This window comes from Pelmatolapia mariae, linkage group LG1 (assembly GCF_036321145.2).
Source record: "Pelmatolapia mariae isolate MD_Pm_ZW linkage group LG1, Pm_UMD_F_2, whole genome shotgun sequence".
NCBI classification, from domain to species: Eukaryota; Metazoa; Chordata; class Actinopteri; order Cichliformes; family Cichlidae; genus Pelmatolapia; species Pelmatolapia mariae.
In genome coordinates this window covers 23,334,687-23,353,585 of record NC_086227.1, presented here as the reverse complement: position 1 = coordinate 23,353,585, position 18,899 = coordinate 23,334,687, and the positions used below count along the sequence as shown (strand labels likewise).

Here is an 18,899-nt window from a genome sequence, read left to right as displayed (position 1 = left end):
TCTGCCTGCACAGGAATCTTACAATGATGAGCTGCAAGAAGCTCCCAGAAACCACAGGCCATCAGCAGAGATCTGAGCTGTTTTTGTTGTAGACAGAACCACACAATGCTAATCAGGTGGTTTTAATGCAGGAACTGATCAGTGTAGTGTATAATGTATACGGTCTCTAACATGATAACCTATGAATTAAAGTAGATACTCTCTAAAGTATTTATATGTAAATGCTTTATTGGATAGGAATAAAATGATTGTGCTTTTTGCACACAAATAGGATGCAGTGCTATTGTGATCTGATGCACACACAAGGTGACACTGGCCTCTCCTTCACCTGAGCTCATTGCTACTGCAGCGATTATACCACAGAGTTCAGCCTGGAGGTCAAATATCTGCTGTCATCACTTCAGTAAAGACCGAGCAGCAAAATGATGAAAACACGTTATCTCCATTGTGATGGAATGAAATTTCCCCTTGTGGGACTAATAAAGGTATATCAAATCAAATCAAATGATCTCAGCCTGCTAGCAATAAACACCATGCATAAAAAGGTCATACAAGTACTGTGTTCAACCATGTTATACATGCAGCACGCTGTCAGCTGCAGACAGTCAAAACAGTAAAAGCAATGCAGACAGAAAACTGACATCTGCAAACTGAGCAGAGACAAAATCTTCTTTTTTATAAAAAAATTCTGAACACAAAAGAAATGCAGATTTCAATCAGTGTGCCAATGAAGGACCACACACACACACAAATGCAGACACAGAAATAATATGCATCCATCCATCCTCATTCAGGCCTTCTGCTGACACTCTTATCAGGAAGAATTAAACGTTTAAAGAGATGTCGCCCACAAATTGTCGTTTAATTAATTAACAGTGGAGATACAAGCAATCTTTCAGTTAGAAAGAAGCTTCAGGGGACAACATAGTAATGAGGGTTGGAAATTATCTTTAAAAGTAAGGGGGAAATAAAAAAGATAGTCCCATGTAAAGAACAAGTAATGATTTTTAATGAAGCTGGCAGCATCACACTAGACACAGAAATGTCAGTACATTCATCAGATGGGTTTCACTGTCATGGTGCACAGATAATTTTAATGACTTTTGGTGAAATCTTGAAATCTTGGTCATTTTCACTTGTCTAGAAAAATGTTGTGTCTATTAGCACCAACCAGCAGAAGGCTGATACTGGACTGTGATTGGTGTTGATGGGTAGGGGACGTTCAAGTTCATTTCAACTGGTCATTAATGTAAGTGAACCAATCACATGGCAGCAACTCAGTGCATTTAGGCACCGCAGCATGGTCCTAATGACCTGCTGAGCATCGGAATGAGGTCAAAGGTGATTTATGTGACTTTGAATGTGACCTGTGTGTAAACTGCTAATCCACTGGCATTTTCCCATACAACCATCTCTATGGTCTATAGAGGTTGTTCTGAAAAAGAGAAAACAACTACAAGAACTCAAATGACCATAACCAAGATATGCAGATGAGCATCTCTGAACACAGCATGTCATAACTTGAAGCAAATGGGCTACAGCAGCAGAAGACCACACTGGGTACTACTCCTGTCAGCTAAAAACAGGAAGCTGAGGCTACAGTTCACACAGGCTCACCAAAATCGTTAGATTAGAAGATTAGAAAATGTTTCCTGTTCTGAGTCTTTCTTTCATTCAAATGGTAGGGTTAAAATTTGGTATAAACATGAAAGGGTGGATCTATCCTGGCTTGTTCCCAGGATCTACATCACATCTGACCAATCACATTATGATGTCACAACTTTGTGACTTGGGGAAAAAACCTGCCGATCTACACTCAGGAAGAAAATCTAAAAAACGGGGGCAGTTAGGGTTTCAGTTTTTGTGTGCAGCGTTTCCACATAGCAAAACTATGACATCACTACAATGTGAATAGTTACTTGCAATGTTGAACCAAAACTAATGTTCCTGAATCAACATTAGTTTTGTTGATTCAGGAACAGCAACAACACAACAATAGAAGGTGTACCTAATAACGTGAGTTTTCTGGTTGATTTGTGCATTTGTTTGTTTGTTTTTTATTTCAATAGCATGAAAATGTATGTGTTAAATTTTTTATGCCCAAACAGACGAGCCAATAATATTCCAATTGTTCTCAACCATTAGCTGTGTTTAATGAGTATTAGCAATGTTAGCATGCTAATTCACTAAACTGATGAAAACAGTAAACATGAGAGGTAAATATCAGCAGGTGAGCGTGACTGCTTTGAGGATTGTGATGTTAACCTTTAAGTCACAGCAGTGCTGATCCTGCTCCAACACTGAGTCAGAAATCGGGCTTCAACATCTTTATGTGGGTGCTGGGCAATAGTGAGGGTTGATTGAGTGGGTGAAGTGGGTGAGTGAAGTGCTGCTGTGACTGAAACATCTGTTTCATCCATTTCACATGTTTGTTGCTTCAAATTTGGCAAAGCTGCAGGTGAAGATTTTTGTAACAATTTATAGCTTTATGATAAGGAGACTTATTGTACACTCCTCTTATCAGTGGAGCCCAAAGATTTTCATTTTGGCCCATTTTAAACTTCCACCTTTAGACTTAATAACTACAGAAACTACCAGCAAGCTTGTCTTACTGGCTTTACTTATTAAGTTGCCTGCATAAATGTAATGACAGAGAATGACTGAAAGATTTAAGCGGTTTACTTGATTTTCACCCTTTTTTCCTTGAAAATGGTCATTTGGTCAGTTAAGGGTTTTCCTTAAGAACATCAATAGCAAACATCTATTGCATAATATTCATGAGGAACTGCTGTGTTACTTTTTTTATTTTTTTAAATGAAAGTTATTTAAGTGTTGTATGTTCAGACAGATAAGTGCTGGATTACTGCAAAGTCAGCATGGCTCATTTTGCTTTTAAATCAGACGCCTCCAGACTCAGATAAAACACCCAATTTTCCAGATGTAGTGTAAACTATTACTCACTTGTGCACTGATACACGTGTGTGAGCATGTGAATGCTTCCAGGCAGCATCCTATTACTCTTTTAAGCTTGAAATCCATAAACAATAAACAGCTATATTCAGCACACCTCAGCCATCACCCTGTGCTCAGTGAAAGCAGCAGATTTATATCGCCGCTGGGATTAAGGCAGTGTGGAGTTTAGAAATGGTGCGACAAGATAAGGAACAAACACTTAAGAGAAAGGAAAAAAACAAGTCTTCAGTCAGTTTATCATCCTGTAAATGCAAAAGTACATTTCAGGGACAATGAGTCCATCTGTTTATACTGAAAAGGCTCAGCGGGCTCAGACAAGCCATTATCGCTGTGGCCAAAATAAGCATGATAAGAAAACAGCTTCATCTTATCTGTGTTGTCACTATGCAGTTCCGCATATACAGCATGTGAATGAAAAATAAACAGAGAGAGGCACTTCCTAAATGGTGCAATGCTGCCCCCTGGCAGTGCTTAAACATAAACAAGGGCTCAGACAGATTTTTACAAATTGCAGATGTTTCACTGCTGAATCACACAAAATCATTAAATGCCTGTAATCAAACAAGTCTGTTTCTCTCCATTACAGGACTTCACCAGGCAGTCAGATATTATAGTCAATATTCATCACATCACATAAGAAACCATTCAGACACTGTCAACCTAAATTAAGGCCACAGACGGTCAAATAAGAGTCACACATACCCCTAAAAACCTCCTTTAAAAATGCAACATTCAGCTCTCTTGAGAGAAAAAGAGGGAGCTTGTCTAGTTCTGAAAGTTCAGAATTTCCGGAAAACCTCCATGACAGCGAGGGTTGTGCTCTGTCCAAAGATGAATGCTCCAGCTACAATCGTTACGACTCCCCAAGCTGTTAAAATCGCCCTGAAATGATAAAAATGCAATCAGGTCATCGGGAGCATCAAGTGACAGATCAGTGCAGATGACCCGGAGCAACGGCAATAAAAGAAAAAAAGAAAATTCAGAAGCATTTATCAGTCTGTCCTTTAGCCAGAAATCCTTCACTTCTGAGACACTGGATCAAATTTACTGTGCAAATAAAAGCTCAGAGAGGGAGACATTACCTCACAGCCATTTCTGCTGTCTGTTACTGAATCTAAGAGTCATTCTTAGCATACAGTCATGCAAAATAAATCACAATATTTCCTGAAAAATCTCCAAGAAGTAAAATTTCCACATAAAATACTGTCTAACATTCATTTATTGCGATATATTCTTTAAACATTTGTTTACCTGTACAAACTGTTGCATGTTCAGCATGTTCCATTTATTTGGATACATTGATTCGAATAGAGATACTAGCTGAATGAATTAGAACATGGATTGTTTCTGTCTGCTCACCTGACTCTTGAAGAGATGTTCTCAGTTTGCATGGTGAACACTAAGCAAAGACCTGCAACACACAAAAACACACCACACAAGTGCCTGGGTTACAACGAAGTCCTTGTACACCTTTCTCTTATTTTTGTATTGATTGTATATGACAATAAAGGGCTATTCTATTCTATTCTGTTCTGTTGCACCCAAATGTAAATATGTCATTACAAAACAATCAAAGTCACATTAAAGTGAGTGTTGCTGCTACCAGGAAATATAAAGATGAAGAAGGCGCTGATTCCTCCGATGATGCTGATGACGTCGCTCATGTCGGGTACAAACATGGCAATGAGAAGCGTGAAGGTGATCCAGGCCACCGTGAGAACAACTCTACAGCGATTCTCAAACGAATGAGTGACGATTCCCCGGTAATGTCTGCGAACTCGTAACATCAGGTTCAGGATGACTGACCTGTTCCACACACAGAAACACAACATGGCAGTAAGCATGCTCAGAGTCAAAAAATTAAAAACATCTCCACCCTGGTGAGATTTACCTCCCGAGAAGAAGAATAATTGGGTAGATGGTGATAATTGATATTCCGAAAAGTAGCCTGGAAACGATCATGACCACATCATTTCCTGGATATGACATCAAAATATCTGAGGCTACGTCTTGTCCAAATGTCAAGAAGCCATACACACCTGGAGAGGAAGAGAGCGGGTTTGATGGAGAGCTGCCAGGTAAGCAGATAATACGCTTGTTTTGGGAGGGGACTCACCAGTTAGTGTGTAAATGACCAAGCAGAAAAGCATGGAGAGCACAGAAATGACCACCCAGTGGGAGATCTTCTGGTTCTCCATGCTGCTGTAGATTGCTATACAGGCTTCATGGCACTGCAAACACACATAAGCACACTGTCAGAATATTTGAATACAATCCGGGCTGTCTTTTGATGATGCTGAACAGTGAGTTCATTTTAGCATGACACAAATGTATAGATCCTTACTGGAGATGACAGGGAAGCATATACATATATATAATTATAAATAATAAAACTAATCTGGAAAATTTGTTTTTATAGTTTCTGGTAAATAATCTTGATTTGAGTAAGTGTGACACACTCGTGTTCATCTCCTCATTATTTAAAATATATATGTAAAGACTTAAGGCAGGTGTGGATAGAAATGGGGTGCAATCTGCTAGGTATACCTAATAAATTGGCTATTAGACTGTATTATATAAAGGGAACATTAGGAAGTGAACAGTTAAAGATGTCCAAAAACAGTCCTACCTGAAAGCCAAAGCAAATGGTCGGTATAACACTAAACATCGATGCCCATGAACTCACACTGAAAGACACAGATACATGTTCAGTAAGGTCGCACACAACAGGAACTAATCATACGGATATGCATGCATTCAGATTTACTGACCTTTGGCTGTGGTCTGGAGTTATGACTGCGTGACTGTCCATCAGGTAATATTTTACAGTCACTGCCACACACAGATATGTAGCAGCCAGCGTCCCCAGCACACTGACACAAAGAGAGACGATGAACTCGTGTAAACATTTACACTAAGCTGTGAGTCAGGCTGACCACAGGTTCGTGCTGCTTACCTCGTGTATTTCTGGATGCCGATTTCTTTTGGGATGGACAGTGGTAGGATGATTACAAGGCACATGACGAAGAGGGCAAATCGTTGGTCTGTGTACCAGTGGTAGGGCATTTCTGCCTCACTCGATCCCGTAACTGTCTCATAGAGAGAAATACACACTGGAGACACAAAAGCAGAGAGAAGTTCACAATATTTATCTGCTGCAACATGAAAAGCATCAGTAAGCAGGACAACAGGGAGCAAGAACTGTCAAATCCTGTAAGATTTAATGGGTTGAGTTGACTAGATTTTCAAAATATTCACAGAAATTTTGCTTTTTCCTTTGTGATTTATTTATTTTTTTATGGCAAGATATCAGTTTTTAAAGTCAGTGGATGAACACACAGAAAGATGAGGCGTCCTGTGAATGTGTTTCAGCCATTTTTCACTAATCTGTATCATGCAGAATCTCTGATTAAAATCAGGTGGGGTTTGGGGGATGGAGTGTGTTTGAAAATCCAATCAAATGATATGTTTAAAACGGTAACAAAGCAAAAACACTAAAGGAGATTTGAAGGGTTTCAGATAGACAAAACACAACAGAAAAAAATGAAAACGTGAGATATTCCTGCTCCCAGTCACATGTTTAGCCTAATACGAGCTAGAATAAAAATTAAAGAGCAGGTGATTTGCAGTCTGTATAAGGTTGCATTTTTGTTATAGGGAATGGCAGCTAAACTGATCAAACTCAGGTGATGACAAAATAATGTCAAATACCTTAGAAAGCAGTGTGAAAACAGAATTGTTGCAAGCTTTCTTTCATTCATTTATTTAACCTGCTAAGGAAATAGAAAAGGTAACTGTTAGGTTTTGTATTGTGATTGTCATTTATGCTTAGAAATATTTAACCATATATGCTTAGAGGTGTATAATCGATTGTGTAGTGATAGGATGTGTGATCTTTAGTAGGCTGTAAGAGGCTTTGTGTGCATTCCAGGGTGTTCTGGTATTCAAACTCACATTTTGGGAGCATGGGAGAGGTCGTACCTTGTCTTATTGTTTTATGGTAGGATTAACGTATCTATGTCTGTTTTAGGCTAAGTGCATTTTGTTTAGATGAACTGCTGGACTTCCAGGCCAGCAGGGTTAGGAAGTCATTTTATGGACACACACACACACACACACACACACACACACACACACACACACACACACACACGTGCAGGGTATTCTTTGTTCACATGCATACCTATGTAAGCTGTTATATGTTAATGACCCTATGCATATTCATGTAACCACAATAAAAGAGCAGTGTTACGGGGGAGCGGACGAGAGCAACTGGGGTCAAGCGAAGGAACGGCGCTTGTCCGGTTCTCTCCCGTGCACGTGAAACATGAAGAATGTTGCCTACTCGTGTCTTGCTTGCTGTGTAATTACATTGTCTTCAACGTTCCAGCGAATGGGTTCAAGCTACGAACCTATCAGTAACATTAAAAGTATTAAAAGTTCATAATTTGGGAGTTTTTAGTGCATCAGCAGAGCATTCAGTGCATCACACATTCTGCTGTAATAGGTAACCTTAACCTGCTATCCTGTTAAAACCCCTAAAAATGTTGGCCTTACAGCTAGAGGCTAAGTCAGTGGAGTGGCAGTATTTGTTTGTGCTAATGGTCTGCAAATCTAATGGTATATTAATATGTGTATAGTTAATGTTAGCAGATTTTTATAAGTGACTTTATTTGGTGTCATCTTTCCCTGCTGTACATGAACACACAGGCGCAAAGTGTAACTTTTCATGGCTAGTTCTGGCTGTGAGTTCATGTGCAGGCAGATATTGGAAGTCTGCAAGTCTGGAGCTGAAACAGGACTTCACTGTGTTTGTTAATGGACCACTGAGATCCATTCAGCCGTCTTTTTCTGCCCCTGGTCCAGGTCACAGGGGTGGAAGTCTAAGCAGACAGGAGGTGCTGGTCAGATCCTGGTCAGATGATCAAGCCACCTCCACTGGCTCTTTTAGACATAGAGAAGTAGCAGCTTTTCTCTGTAATGCCAGGAACTGTACATTGTCTCTGGTAGGGCCTCCTAAGACCACTGGACCACTGGGTAAGGTGTCAGACAAAGAGAGATTTAGAAAAGCCCCATGATGGTGCCCAGCGTTTAGTCTAGTTGTGTCTAGTGAGAGGCTATGGTGGTCTGATCCCTGATTGCCATGACTGGCTTTAGGAGCGGTGATAAGATAACAGGGACTTATTCAATAAAGTTTTTATTTTATTCTCATTTTCCTAGTTAACTTTTCATTGGAAATGAGTTAAAAAGAACGTTTGGGGTGTAATGTTTTCCTTTCCATCATATTGGATCTGAGAATACCTGTTACACACTTCCAAACTGTTGTCAGTGTCCTCTTTCTTGATATTTTGATATTTCCAGCTGACACCAAGTAATTTTAGAACACAACAGAGAAAGCCATAGAAGAAAGCATGAATTTGCTTACTGATTACCAAGGCACTGATGCCACAGGTGAAGCTGTTTCTCGCATAAAGCTAAAGAAAGCAAAGAGGAAGGCACAGGTCTCGCTCACATTTCTCCAGCTGATCCTGGACCACCACGAGGAAGGCAACACTTATCATGAAGAGGTTGAAGCAGAAACAGACTTCACAGAGTTTCCCCACGGCTCGTCCACACACTTCTCTCACCACGTCCTGATACGTCTTCTGTCTGCTGACAGACGACGCATAGCCGAGGACGACCAGGCCGCTGATGAGGAAAACCAGAGACACCTGAAGGGGCATCAAAGGGATCAGCTTAACGCTAATCTTCATTCACAGACCACAGTGATGATATCACAAACTATGAGACAACAAGGCTGTGGGTATAGGTGTTTAAAAAAAGACACCTGAAAGAAGAAACATACAAAGAAAGAAAAATATCCCAAAGCCTACATGTTTAAAATATTCGGTCTCTCCAACCAGGAATCCAAAACACTCAGGTTAATAAGATAGATGTCTAAGTAAACACTCTCTCTTTCTCTCCTGGGGGAAACTGAGCACAGGGGAAAATGAGATGAGGAAGAAGTAAGAGTAAAGACAGGTGGCTCACAGAATAAAACAGAAAGTGACTATTACAAACTAGATACACATATGCACCGCAACTTAACACTCAGGGAAAGAACAAATCCCAGGACTTTGAAAAATGCATCTCAGCATTTTTAACACTGCAGGAAATTAAATGATTAAACAATATCTGTGTGCAAGTTATAAGTTGCAGCTGCTGTAACCAAAGTGACCGTTACAACAACTGGTGTTAAAAATATAAAATATATAACAACAGTTATATGAGACAAAGATGTCAAGCTCTGTGCCCGCTGACCTCTTGGGCCCATTCTTGGAAAGCATGCAGTAATAAGTCCATGAGATACACACACACACTGCTTTTCCAGCAGTCAGATGCAGTGCACTGAAAGTTTAGATCTTCACCTAAAGTGGAAGCTTCATTAGAGCTCACGTGTTAAGTCTATGCGTCTCTTTCACACCAAGGAGCCAGAGAGATGGATGGTGAATCCATACTGAGCCCATACAGGTTGTAGACCAACAGACAAAGTAACCTTCCAAGCACACAAGTCTTTTTTTGGGGGGGGGGACATATAAAACTTCTTCAAAAAAATTCTTTGTAAACAACACTAACTCCAGCTGCAGCGTGTTAGATCCTGTACTCACCAGCTCCACACTGACTGCAGTGGTGACTCCCCCCGCCTTCTGAAAGGCCCAGGGGAAATTGAGCAGTCCGGCTCCCAGGGCAGACTTCAGCATGATGAACACCGCACCGAACGAGCCGAGCCGCGGGGGGTCCGCATGAGATGCCGATCGGGCCAGCAGGCTGATGCTCTCCCGGGCCAGCTCCTCCATGATCCAGAACCAACACACAGACTCACAGAAACACCAGAAACTATTCTTGTGCACCCAGAAACTTGCAGTTCGCGTGTTTGACTCCCTCTGTATCTTCAGAAGTAGTCTCAACCTTGTGAGCTGTAAACTGTGCCAATATATAGACCCACACACCCGCACACACACGACTAACATGGTCTAATTAGACTTTTCGACTATTAAAAATTTCACTCTGAGGTGAAAAATTTGACAGTAAGGTGAGCATGTTTACTTCTGCCCGCTCCGCCATCCCTTTATGTCTGTCTCTGATGTACATGCTTGCTGATGAAGAAGCCTAACTGAGCAGTGAGGCAAGTTTGATAAATTAAATCAAATCAAATATATGATGTTTCATCAAAGCTGACAAACTTGCAGTGACATCAGCAGACTGACCTGCTGAGTGTTTCCAGGAAGAAATATTCAACTAAGTCCATTTTGCTCTCTTGTTTCTTTTATATATAAACAGTCCCAGCGCATCTCACACCATCATTAAACTCTCACTTCAGATAAGGACAATAACACCCGCCTCAGGGGGAAAATTGACCGAGAAATAAATACAATCGTTCATTTTTTCTTATAGTTATATATTTCTTATTAATTTCACACATTATGTACACAGATCATAGAGTTGTTGCTCAGTGCAGCTGACAGCTTTAAAGTGTTTACATCCTGGTAGAATAAAATCCCGGCCATATGGATTGGACAGCCCAATCTAATACACCAGGAATTCATAATCCCTGCCATGTTTTATGCTACACACCATCTGCTGTAGAGCATCGCTCAAAAGCGGATGATGACTCAGTTGAGAACAAAAATAAGTAAAAAAAAAACAACAACATGAAAACATGTTAATGGCCAGGCTTTGCGGCTCCTCCTTTGAGTCTCACGGTGATGTAGATCGACTCCGGTGACGATCATGACAGAGAGATTTGAGTGAGCAGGTCTGCGAAGGTGTTCTGGGGACAGACAAACTTCTTAACGGACGGGTCATCAAACTAAGATATAAATAGATGTTTATATATAAAGAATTCAAAATGTATTTTTGCAGGCTACACAAAGATCTTTTTGTTTCTTTAAAAATATTTAAATTGAAATTAAATTGAGTTTGTTATGAATTTGGTTCAGAAGCCTTGAATTGGGCAAATACGTTTTTGCGTGTCTTCATTAAATAGTTGATTTATATTTAATTTCACAAGAGCTGAAGCCCCAAATTCTAACAGTCACTGAGTACTGCTGCCAATTTTTTTATCACACAGGTGCCACAATGGTGTAATAGTCAGTGCTGTCACCACACAACATGAAGGTCCGGGGTTTGACTCCACACAAGTACACACTTTGCACTTCTTGAGTGGAGTTAGCATGTGTGGGTTCTCTCTAGCTTCCTCCCACACTCCACGACATGCACATTAAGTTAATTTTTTCTAAACTGGCCCCAGTTATGAATGTTATCATGAAAGGTTAACTGTCTTTGGATGTTGACCCTGATTGGCTGTGCTGCCCAGTGGCAGTTGCGCCCCATGACCCTGAATTAGATAAGCGAATTGGAACTGGGTATAGAAGAGCTCAGTGGAAAGACTTTTAAATAAAATACCTTTCTTACCATTCTTTCTCTTTCTAGTTCACATGAGCCAAGGTGTGAATTGCTAGGGTCACAGTGTGTGAACTTAAACAACCTGCACTCACCATCAGCTGTTAGAACTGAAGAAGCCTTTCAGGTGAGAGGTGAAATGTTTTTAAGGACCTGAACAGAAGTCCAGCTGCTTTAACTCAAGCACTTTTGATTACCTAAACTGGGAGACTGCTGTGCTGACTTACACAAAGTATGTGTAAGTGTATGTGTAAGTCAGCACAGCACAGCACCATGCTATGTGGATTCAATCAAAAAAGGAGCAGCATAAACGGTCACCTTTGAGCACCAGAACTAGATGCTTCTGCATATGTATGTTTCTGTTTTCATTTGCTGCTCAGGTCTGTTGTAGTTTTATTTAACTAACAAATCTGCAGACTAGTTAGTTAAACTAATCCATACATAATACATAATACATGTTATATTTGCAAAAATTAAAAGAAAAAATAGGCTTTTTTATCTATAAACAGTGTAGCTCTAACCCTAACCCTCTAGGTGGATTCCATCCATTTTCAGTGTAATTCTTAATAGTCTTCATAGGAACACACTGTCTTGTCTGTTTTGCACTCTTTGACAAACACTCCAACTTTAGATTCCTGCTCAAACTAAAAGACTGCTTTTAAAATGTGTTCATTTTATGCACGGCAGCTTTTCCCCTTTCTGTTTGTGGCGACCTGCCATGTTATGTGCAGACTCACTGAGGGTCGCATTGAAATTCAGTCTTCGTGTACTAGTCAGGATTTTAATCTGGCTTTTATATATGTATTTTTAGACAGAGCAAAATGCTTTTTGATAGCAGTCTGATGGATTTCAGGCCAAAACTGGAATCAGATAAATCTGTAGTGCAAATGGAATGAGACGTACACACTTAAAACTATGAAAGAGCGCTGGTCAGGCTAACCTGCGAGATTTGGATAATCTGGTGGTTGATAAATATTAAAGGTATTTAAGGTCCACCTGAGGTTCCAGTGACTGCCACAGCATCAGTCATCACTCCTCACATGATGTTCAAGTCTTCCTACCTGCGGTGTTTATTTGCTCTGAGGCCACTGAGACTGATTTTAAGTGTTTTGAGGTGCAACCTGCTACACAGTGGATAAATAAAGATAGATGAGATTAATCATGACTCTGCTGTTATGAAACAGCTTAAGGGTATTAAGATTACACACACACACACACACACACACACACACACACACACATAAAACCTGACTCAAAGCATTTGATTTTAGGATAAGTAATAGTTTCAATCACTCAGCAGGATTGTGTCATGTATGTTAACATACCTTCCATGGTGAAAAATCACAGTGATGCAAAGTTGCATGTCCCACTAAATAATGCAAAACTAGAATATGATGCAGCAAATACACCAGTGATGTGTAAACCAGTGAAAGAAATTAAAAACATTCTTACAAATGACAATTACACACTAAAGAGACTCAGACTGCTGACTAATGTGCTTGTTGTCCTTTATTCTTCATTACTGTCCAAGGAAATGTTTATTGCATGCTTTTTGTGCATTTTATTGAGACATGTGCACACTGTTCCCACAGGAGACTTCTTTAAACTGGGTTAAAGTCACATGAAATAACTCTGTTTATACAAATAATAACATGTAGCAGCACATCAGAGAGTCTGTCATCACATAAATCTGATTTCATGTCGTTAAACCAGTCAAACAGGGTGATGACTTAAACCTACTGCACAAAAACACGCTTCGCCCCCCTCGCTGATAATACTCTCCTCCGGATCACACCTGATTAGGTCGCACGCAGATCTGAACACCTGGCGTTACAGCATGCCTCAAAATCTCCTTTGTCCTCAAATCATGGGACACTGGTGATGAACTGCAGCAGGGCTAAAAGATATATATTTTTCATAACCAGAGCTTTTCTTTCAGCTAAGTTGCCTCATTAAAGAGATGTGGGGAAAGGGTTTATTCTTCCTTATATTAACTGTTCGTTCTTCTATAACAGAATAATAAATATTAGATCGTGCGAATTTAATCAAAATCATTTAAACTCTTGCAGTGATTGAAAACTTGGTGCACTTCATGTAAGAGACTTCTGTCTGACAGAAGGCAGGTCTTCAAATTTTTTCAATGCTTCAATGCTGTATTAGTGTACTGAACCAAACATTTCAAACTGATCCAGTTATAGCAATCCTTATTTAAGGATTATGATGAAAGTGACTTGTATGGATTGTGTGCCCTTGTTTGTTTGGATTGTAGGGGCAGCAGGACTGTGACGGCCTGCTGGCATCACTCTGACCGAAGGGTTAATATGGGTTAACTAACTCCTGAGCAGAACTAGCAGCATGCCGCACGCAGGGAGCAGTACAGTGAAGAGCGTGGGGCTGTGCTTGTGTGTTTGCCCTTTCAGTGTTTCCTGGTTTGTCTGGTCGGATGTGGGGGGGCTCTGAGCTGCAGGCACGGTGCTGGGTGGGAGCGTTGTGCGGCTGGCGCACATGTTGTAGAGGTTTCCAGAAAACTCTGTCTTCCTGGACTCTTGTCTTAGAGACTCCCAAACAGCTGCTGCTTCTCCAGGACAGCCGGCCAGAGCTGAGTTGGCACAAACGTGAAATGCATTCCAGGACCTTGAAAGAACCAGGACAGGAAGAGAGGTTAGCATCTCCAACACATAACATAAATATTAACCCAGTATGTTAAAGTAATGAGATTACTACAGCGCTGATAAGTAGCTGACTTCCTGTGATTTATCACTTCTCTGGTGTCCTGCAGGACCCTCTGACATCACTTTTGGGTCACAGACTTAAGACAGCTCATTTTCTGGTAATTCGAAGGAGACCTATTATGTTTACTTCCAGCTTCATATGTTTATTCTTAAGGCCTTTACACACAGCGCATTGTTAAAAAAAAAAAACTATTTCACTCGCTGGGCCCACGTCCTCATTTTAGGTGTGACAGTGTTTTTAGTAGGTAAAAGTGAATGCTTGGACAGGGGGACTGGCGATGGCTCCCAGGCCTGGCAGATCCCCATGCACTAAATGAAGAAGTTAAAGAACTGAAAACAAGGAGGGAGGGAGGGTGGGGCACGTAAACGAGAATGAACAGCTTGCAGCACTGGGGGAACCTATATAGATGACAACCGGAAGGAGCGCGTTTGGAGGCGTGGTCCTGCTCCTGAAATTCCGATACATAATCTCCAACCAAAAATCCAAATCTTTCTGAAGCAAGTTTGTGTGACGTGTACACACTGTAAATATATTTTTGTGAAGCATTTTTCCTCAAAAATGCACCACAACTGAGTATATGAAGCACTGATGAGCTGGCCCTGATGTTTCTAAACAAAAATTGTAAGAAACTGAGATTCATCTGATTCTCACGAGAAGGCTGCTTTCATACATATTTAAGGATGTCAATGAGGCAGTTTGAGCAGTTGTTGGAGGACTTGTAACAACTTCTGAGGCTGCAGAGAGCCAGTTGACCCAGAGCAGCAACTAGCAGTGTGTCTGAGGTAAAGCAGTATTATCTTACCAATTCCAGATCACTCACATTTTGACCTACAAGCTCACTGGTTGCCAGATGCAGTGGCCTGATTGGTCAGATCTGTTTATCTGGAACTGAAAATCTAAATTTGATTCATAAATTCATCCTGCGATAACATGGTTGGTGTGCATTAAAAACAGGTGAGTCCAAAAAATATTTTGAAAGGACAAAATGCACCACACTTGTCTGCAAAACGTCAGTAGTGGTTTATAGAAACACAGCCCTTCAGCTCTTGATCTGTGACCTCAGTGAACACTTTCCCAAAGGGTCTGTGGTTTCAGTCACTAGTTTCAAGTCTCATTAACATAACATTAAAAAAGACTACAAAGCAGGGCTTTGCTATGTTTTGGAATAGAAAGTTTCTGGTGGTGGTGTTATAAAAACTGATCAGAGCAACTTCAAGACAGATTAACAGTCGTACCGTGCACTGACAGACTGACACACACAAACACACACCTGCAGATGGCATCGATGTCCTGTGTGCTCTGCTCTTTTTGTGTGTCCACTAAACTGTCCCCGAGTGTGAGTAAACACTGAGCAAAGCGCTTGTAGATGGAACCACATGAAACAGGGATTGCGGCGCTGAGACACACGGGGACCAAGCCTGGTGGAGAGGGAAAGACAAGACACAAGCATATTTGAACACTACAAAAAGATCATTTTATCTAAAGAAGGTCGATGCTCTTCTCACAGTTGGGCACTAAAGACATATAAAACCCTCTTTTTTCAGTGCAGAAGAAATGAATGCATACATGAGGAGACTGTAAATACAGTGTTACTAAACTAAAAGGTTATGATGGGAGAAAAATAAAACCACTAGATTGTTGAGGATTTGAATACAGTGTTTGTATGTTCATAGTCGTGATCCATCAGGTGCTTAGATGGATCAAACAGATATAGAAATATGTTGTATTCCATTCATCTGGAGGGATTATACACCCTCAGAGCCAAATTCCATGTAGGACTATAAAGCCATGTATAAGCTGTATGGTTGCATCGGTCAGTCCACATATAACATGTCAAAACATGTCCCTATGTAGTTTGAGTTTTCACTGAAACCTTCCTGAAAAGCTGAGACACAAGGTCTGACTGGAGCACTGATTTGGTGAGAGTAAATCTGTACTGCAAGATCGCTTTCAGTTTGTCGTTGACCTCGAACACATTCGTTTGCCAGCAGACCTGATGAGCTGTTCCAGGGTCAGCCCTAAAACCATAAACATCAATCTGATGCTAAACCAGCCTTCATTTTTCTGGCTCCAGGCTTTCCACAGAAATTTGGATGCTCTCTTTCTAATGTACTGGATGTGACTGAGTGCAGTTTGTCTAATTTTTGCCTTTGTGGTTCAGAACTACTGTTGGCTCTGGACAAGCTGCTTACACAGGGTGTAAAGAACACTGATCTTATTTTATATATCACTGAATATTGGAGCATTGATATTTGAATTAAAGAACAGAGCTTAAACAGCAATCCTAAAGGAGATCTGGCTCTCTGTATACATTTGACCAGAGGATATAAAACAAAAGTTAAATATGCACTGCAAAAACAAACCGTTTGTCTAAAAAATTAGCTCAGAAATTGGTGACACCTCGGACATTTTTGCCTTTTCTCCACACGCCACTTGGAACTTTTGTGATTCAATCAGTCTAAGACTACCTTGGTTCTGCCTAATGCCAGTGCACGTTATTAGCTGCATCATTAAAGCCCTGATGTTTTTTCTATGCTTTTGCTTCTCTGTGTTGTTTCTTTGCAGATGTTTTTTAATAGCTGTCTCTGCAAAAATGTAATGAATTCCTGTTGCAAAATTTCCATGTAACTTGGTAGATTTTTCCACAAATGAGCTTCATTCATAAAATGCGGTTGCACGCCTCACCACCACTGGCAGTCACGGCTGATTGCATTATGTTTCCAGGTTGTTGGAAAGTGTTCTCATGAGCACAATGTCTCCAGGGATTTTCTTCGTGTTTTCCACAAATGTTCAGTTGAACTCGAGGATGAACTGATTACATTTCTGCACTCAAAGGTCAAAGACATTGTGACCTCAATAAATATGTTGCTTTGTGATAACTCAGTAGCTCCGATTAAGACAGAATTTCACACAAATGACAAATGGAGATAAAATGATGATGTTGTGACTTTTATATGCAAAAGGATAAAGGTCGTGTTCAGTGCAATGCCTTAATTTTCTGCAGAAACATCCTTCTGCCAATTATTCAAGGGCATTATGTAGCTATGTTAAAAAGTCAACCCCAAAAACCTTTATAATGTTAGGACAGTCAAGGTGGAAGCAGAATTTGCATTATTTACTATTAATAAAAATATTATATAAAGATAATAACATAAAATATAAAATAATATATAATAAATATATTTAATATAACTTATACAATAATAAATATTGTCACAAGCATCTTACAGGGTGCCTGAGCTTCTTCTGAAACTGATTATTTTCTTCTGCATCAACTTATTTACCCTTTTTAAAAAATTTGCGAGAAATCCAGCCACAGATACTCTGAACAAATATAAGAGTAGCAGAAAAATTGAGCACAAAATGAAAAAGTGGTTAATCAGTTAATCATTTCAGCTGTACCTTTATGAACTTCTGAGTAGTTTGATTTGTGATAAAAACATATTTTGTGTGTTCTTTATGTTATATATGCTCAAATCTACATAATTCAAATACTGAATAACATTAATACTAATATAATAAATGTAGCAAAGTAAAAAACACAATATAGTCTGCTCTGAAGACTATTTATTTGACCCTGACTCTAAGCTCTGCACATGGTTTCCTGTGTGCCCAGACTTAGTGTATGTGTACAAATGGCAAATAAAAAAAATTGAATCTAATCTTTATCTCTAAGATAAATGGTTTTGTTTCCCTGGGAGAAAGATTCTGTAACTGAAGAGTGTAATTGATAACCTGCATTGCACTGGGTATCTATTTTATTCTATTTTATTGTTTCCTTTTTTTAATCAATGTGTGCTTGGAAAAAAGATTTTAATCTGAAAGATATTACAGTAAAGTAAAGGTTAGATAAAATTCAATATGTGTTGTAGCAGAAATATAACGTGGTATGAGAAGAAGGCTCCAATTTGTCCTCAGCTAAATCTACTTAGTTTCATTCCATTGGTATTCACACTCAAATACACAATGTTGTACACCTTTCTGCATGCCCCCCCCCCCCCCCCCCCCACACACACACACACACACAAAGAGCCTGGGGAGCATTTCATTAAGGTAAGCGCATTTGTAAAACCTTTCTCATTAATATCAGAACAAGCTGAAGGGAACATCCCTTATAAGCCATCTGAACTTCTCTGGACCTTTTCTGACAAACCTGAAAGTGCAAAGAAAATGTATATCCGCATACAGACGCAGGACAAAATTGGGGCAGTGAAGAGCACACTCAACACTTACAAAGTTTTCCCACAAGACTGGATTGCACACAAACACGTACAACACGGTCACACTACAACTGGAGAGTACGGCAAATTCCTTACTGAGGCAGAGGGCGATGGGCAGCAGCACCGTCGAGCTACCTGGATGGGACTTCATTGTTTGGCTCAGAAGTCCCGTGGAGCCGAGTACCACCCCCGAGCAAGAGGCTCTGATGTGAAGCTCCCACTTGACGTAAATCCAAAAAGTGCAAAATTTCTGGCCTAAAATGTGATTTTTCCGACCATCCGTGGGGAATTTATCAGATGGCAAAAGTGCAGCAATGCACGGAGGCACAACCCAGCTGGATTAACAGTGAAAGGGACCAATGCATCACAGAGAGTAAGAGGATGTTGTGCTTGTGTGTATGTGTGTGTGTGTGTGCACTGGGAAGGCTTGGAGCAACAGACCAATGAGAGCATCACATCATAGCACAGTGGATTAGAGTGTTCTCATTTCCGGTTTTCAGTATTTGGAACATTTGTTTGAAACCCAGATAT

At 40.2% G+C, this 18,899-nt stretch overlaps 2 protein-coding genes across 2 annotated transcripts; both read right to left on the bottom strand.

Moving 5' to 3' along the window:
* Positions 1–2,879: 2,879 nt before the first annotated feature.
* On the bottom strand, positions 2,880–9,809 carry slc38a8b (solute carrier family 38 member 8b). The gene is made up of 10 exons (XM_063476528.1): positions 9,621–9,809; positions 8,486–8,684; positions 5,930–6,086; positions 5,745–5,846; positions 5,603–5,660; positions 5,090–5,204; positions 4,865–5,012; positions 4,577–4,779; positions 4,333–4,384; positions 2,880–3,855 (listed from the first exon to the last, which is right to left on the bottom strand). Exons 1-10 carry the CDS (start codon positions 9,807–9,809, stop codon positions 3,753–3,755), a joined length of 1,326 nt encoding a protein of 441 aa, XP_063332598.1. The 3' UTR covers positions 2,880–3,752.
* A 3,097-nt stretch (positions 9,810–12,906) lies between these two features.
* nrn1lb (neuritin 1-like b) lies at positions 12,907–18,846 on the bottom strand. The gene is made up of 3 exons (XM_063476484.1): positions 18,465–18,846; positions 15,419–15,566; positions 12,907–14,049 (listed from the first exon to the last, which is right to left on the bottom strand). The coding sequence occupies exons 1-3, from the start codon at positions 18,517–18,519 to the stop codon at positions 13,746–13,748; spliced, it is 507 nt and encodes a 168-aa protein (XP_063332554.1). The 5' UTR covers positions 18,520–18,846; the 3' UTR covers positions 12,907–13,745.
* Between the last annotated feature and the right edge of the window lie 53 nt (positions 18,847–18,899).

Excerpts from the sequence above, each read along its gene's own strand:
- slc38a8b (XM_063476528.1), bottom strand. The coding sequence starts at position 9,809 with ATGGAGGAGCTGGCCCGGGAGAGCATCAGCCTGCTGGCCCGATCGGCA. Across the intron at positions 5,661-5,744 it reads ACTCCAGACCACAGCCAAAG|TGTGAGTTCATGGGCATCGA; the intron begins GTCAGTAAATCT and ends TGTGTCTTTCAG. Across the intron at positions 5,205-5,602 it reads CCATTTGCTTTGGCTTTCAG|TGCCATGAAGCCTGTATAGC; the intron begins GTAGGACTGTTT and ends GTGTGTTTGCAG.
- nrn1lb (XM_063476484.1), bottom strand. The coding sequence starts at position 18,519 with ATGAAGTCCCATCCAGGTAGCTCGACGGTGCTGCTGCCCATCGCCCTC. Across the intron at positions 15,567-18,464 it reads GCCCATCGCCCTCTGCCTCA|GCTTGGTCCCCGTGTGTCTC; the intron begins GTAAGGAATTTG and ends CCTCTCCACCAG. Across the intron at positions 14,050-15,418 it reads GACATCGATGCCATCTGCAG|GTCCTGGAATGCATTTCACG; the intron begins GTGTGTGTTTGT and ends GGTTCTTTCAAG.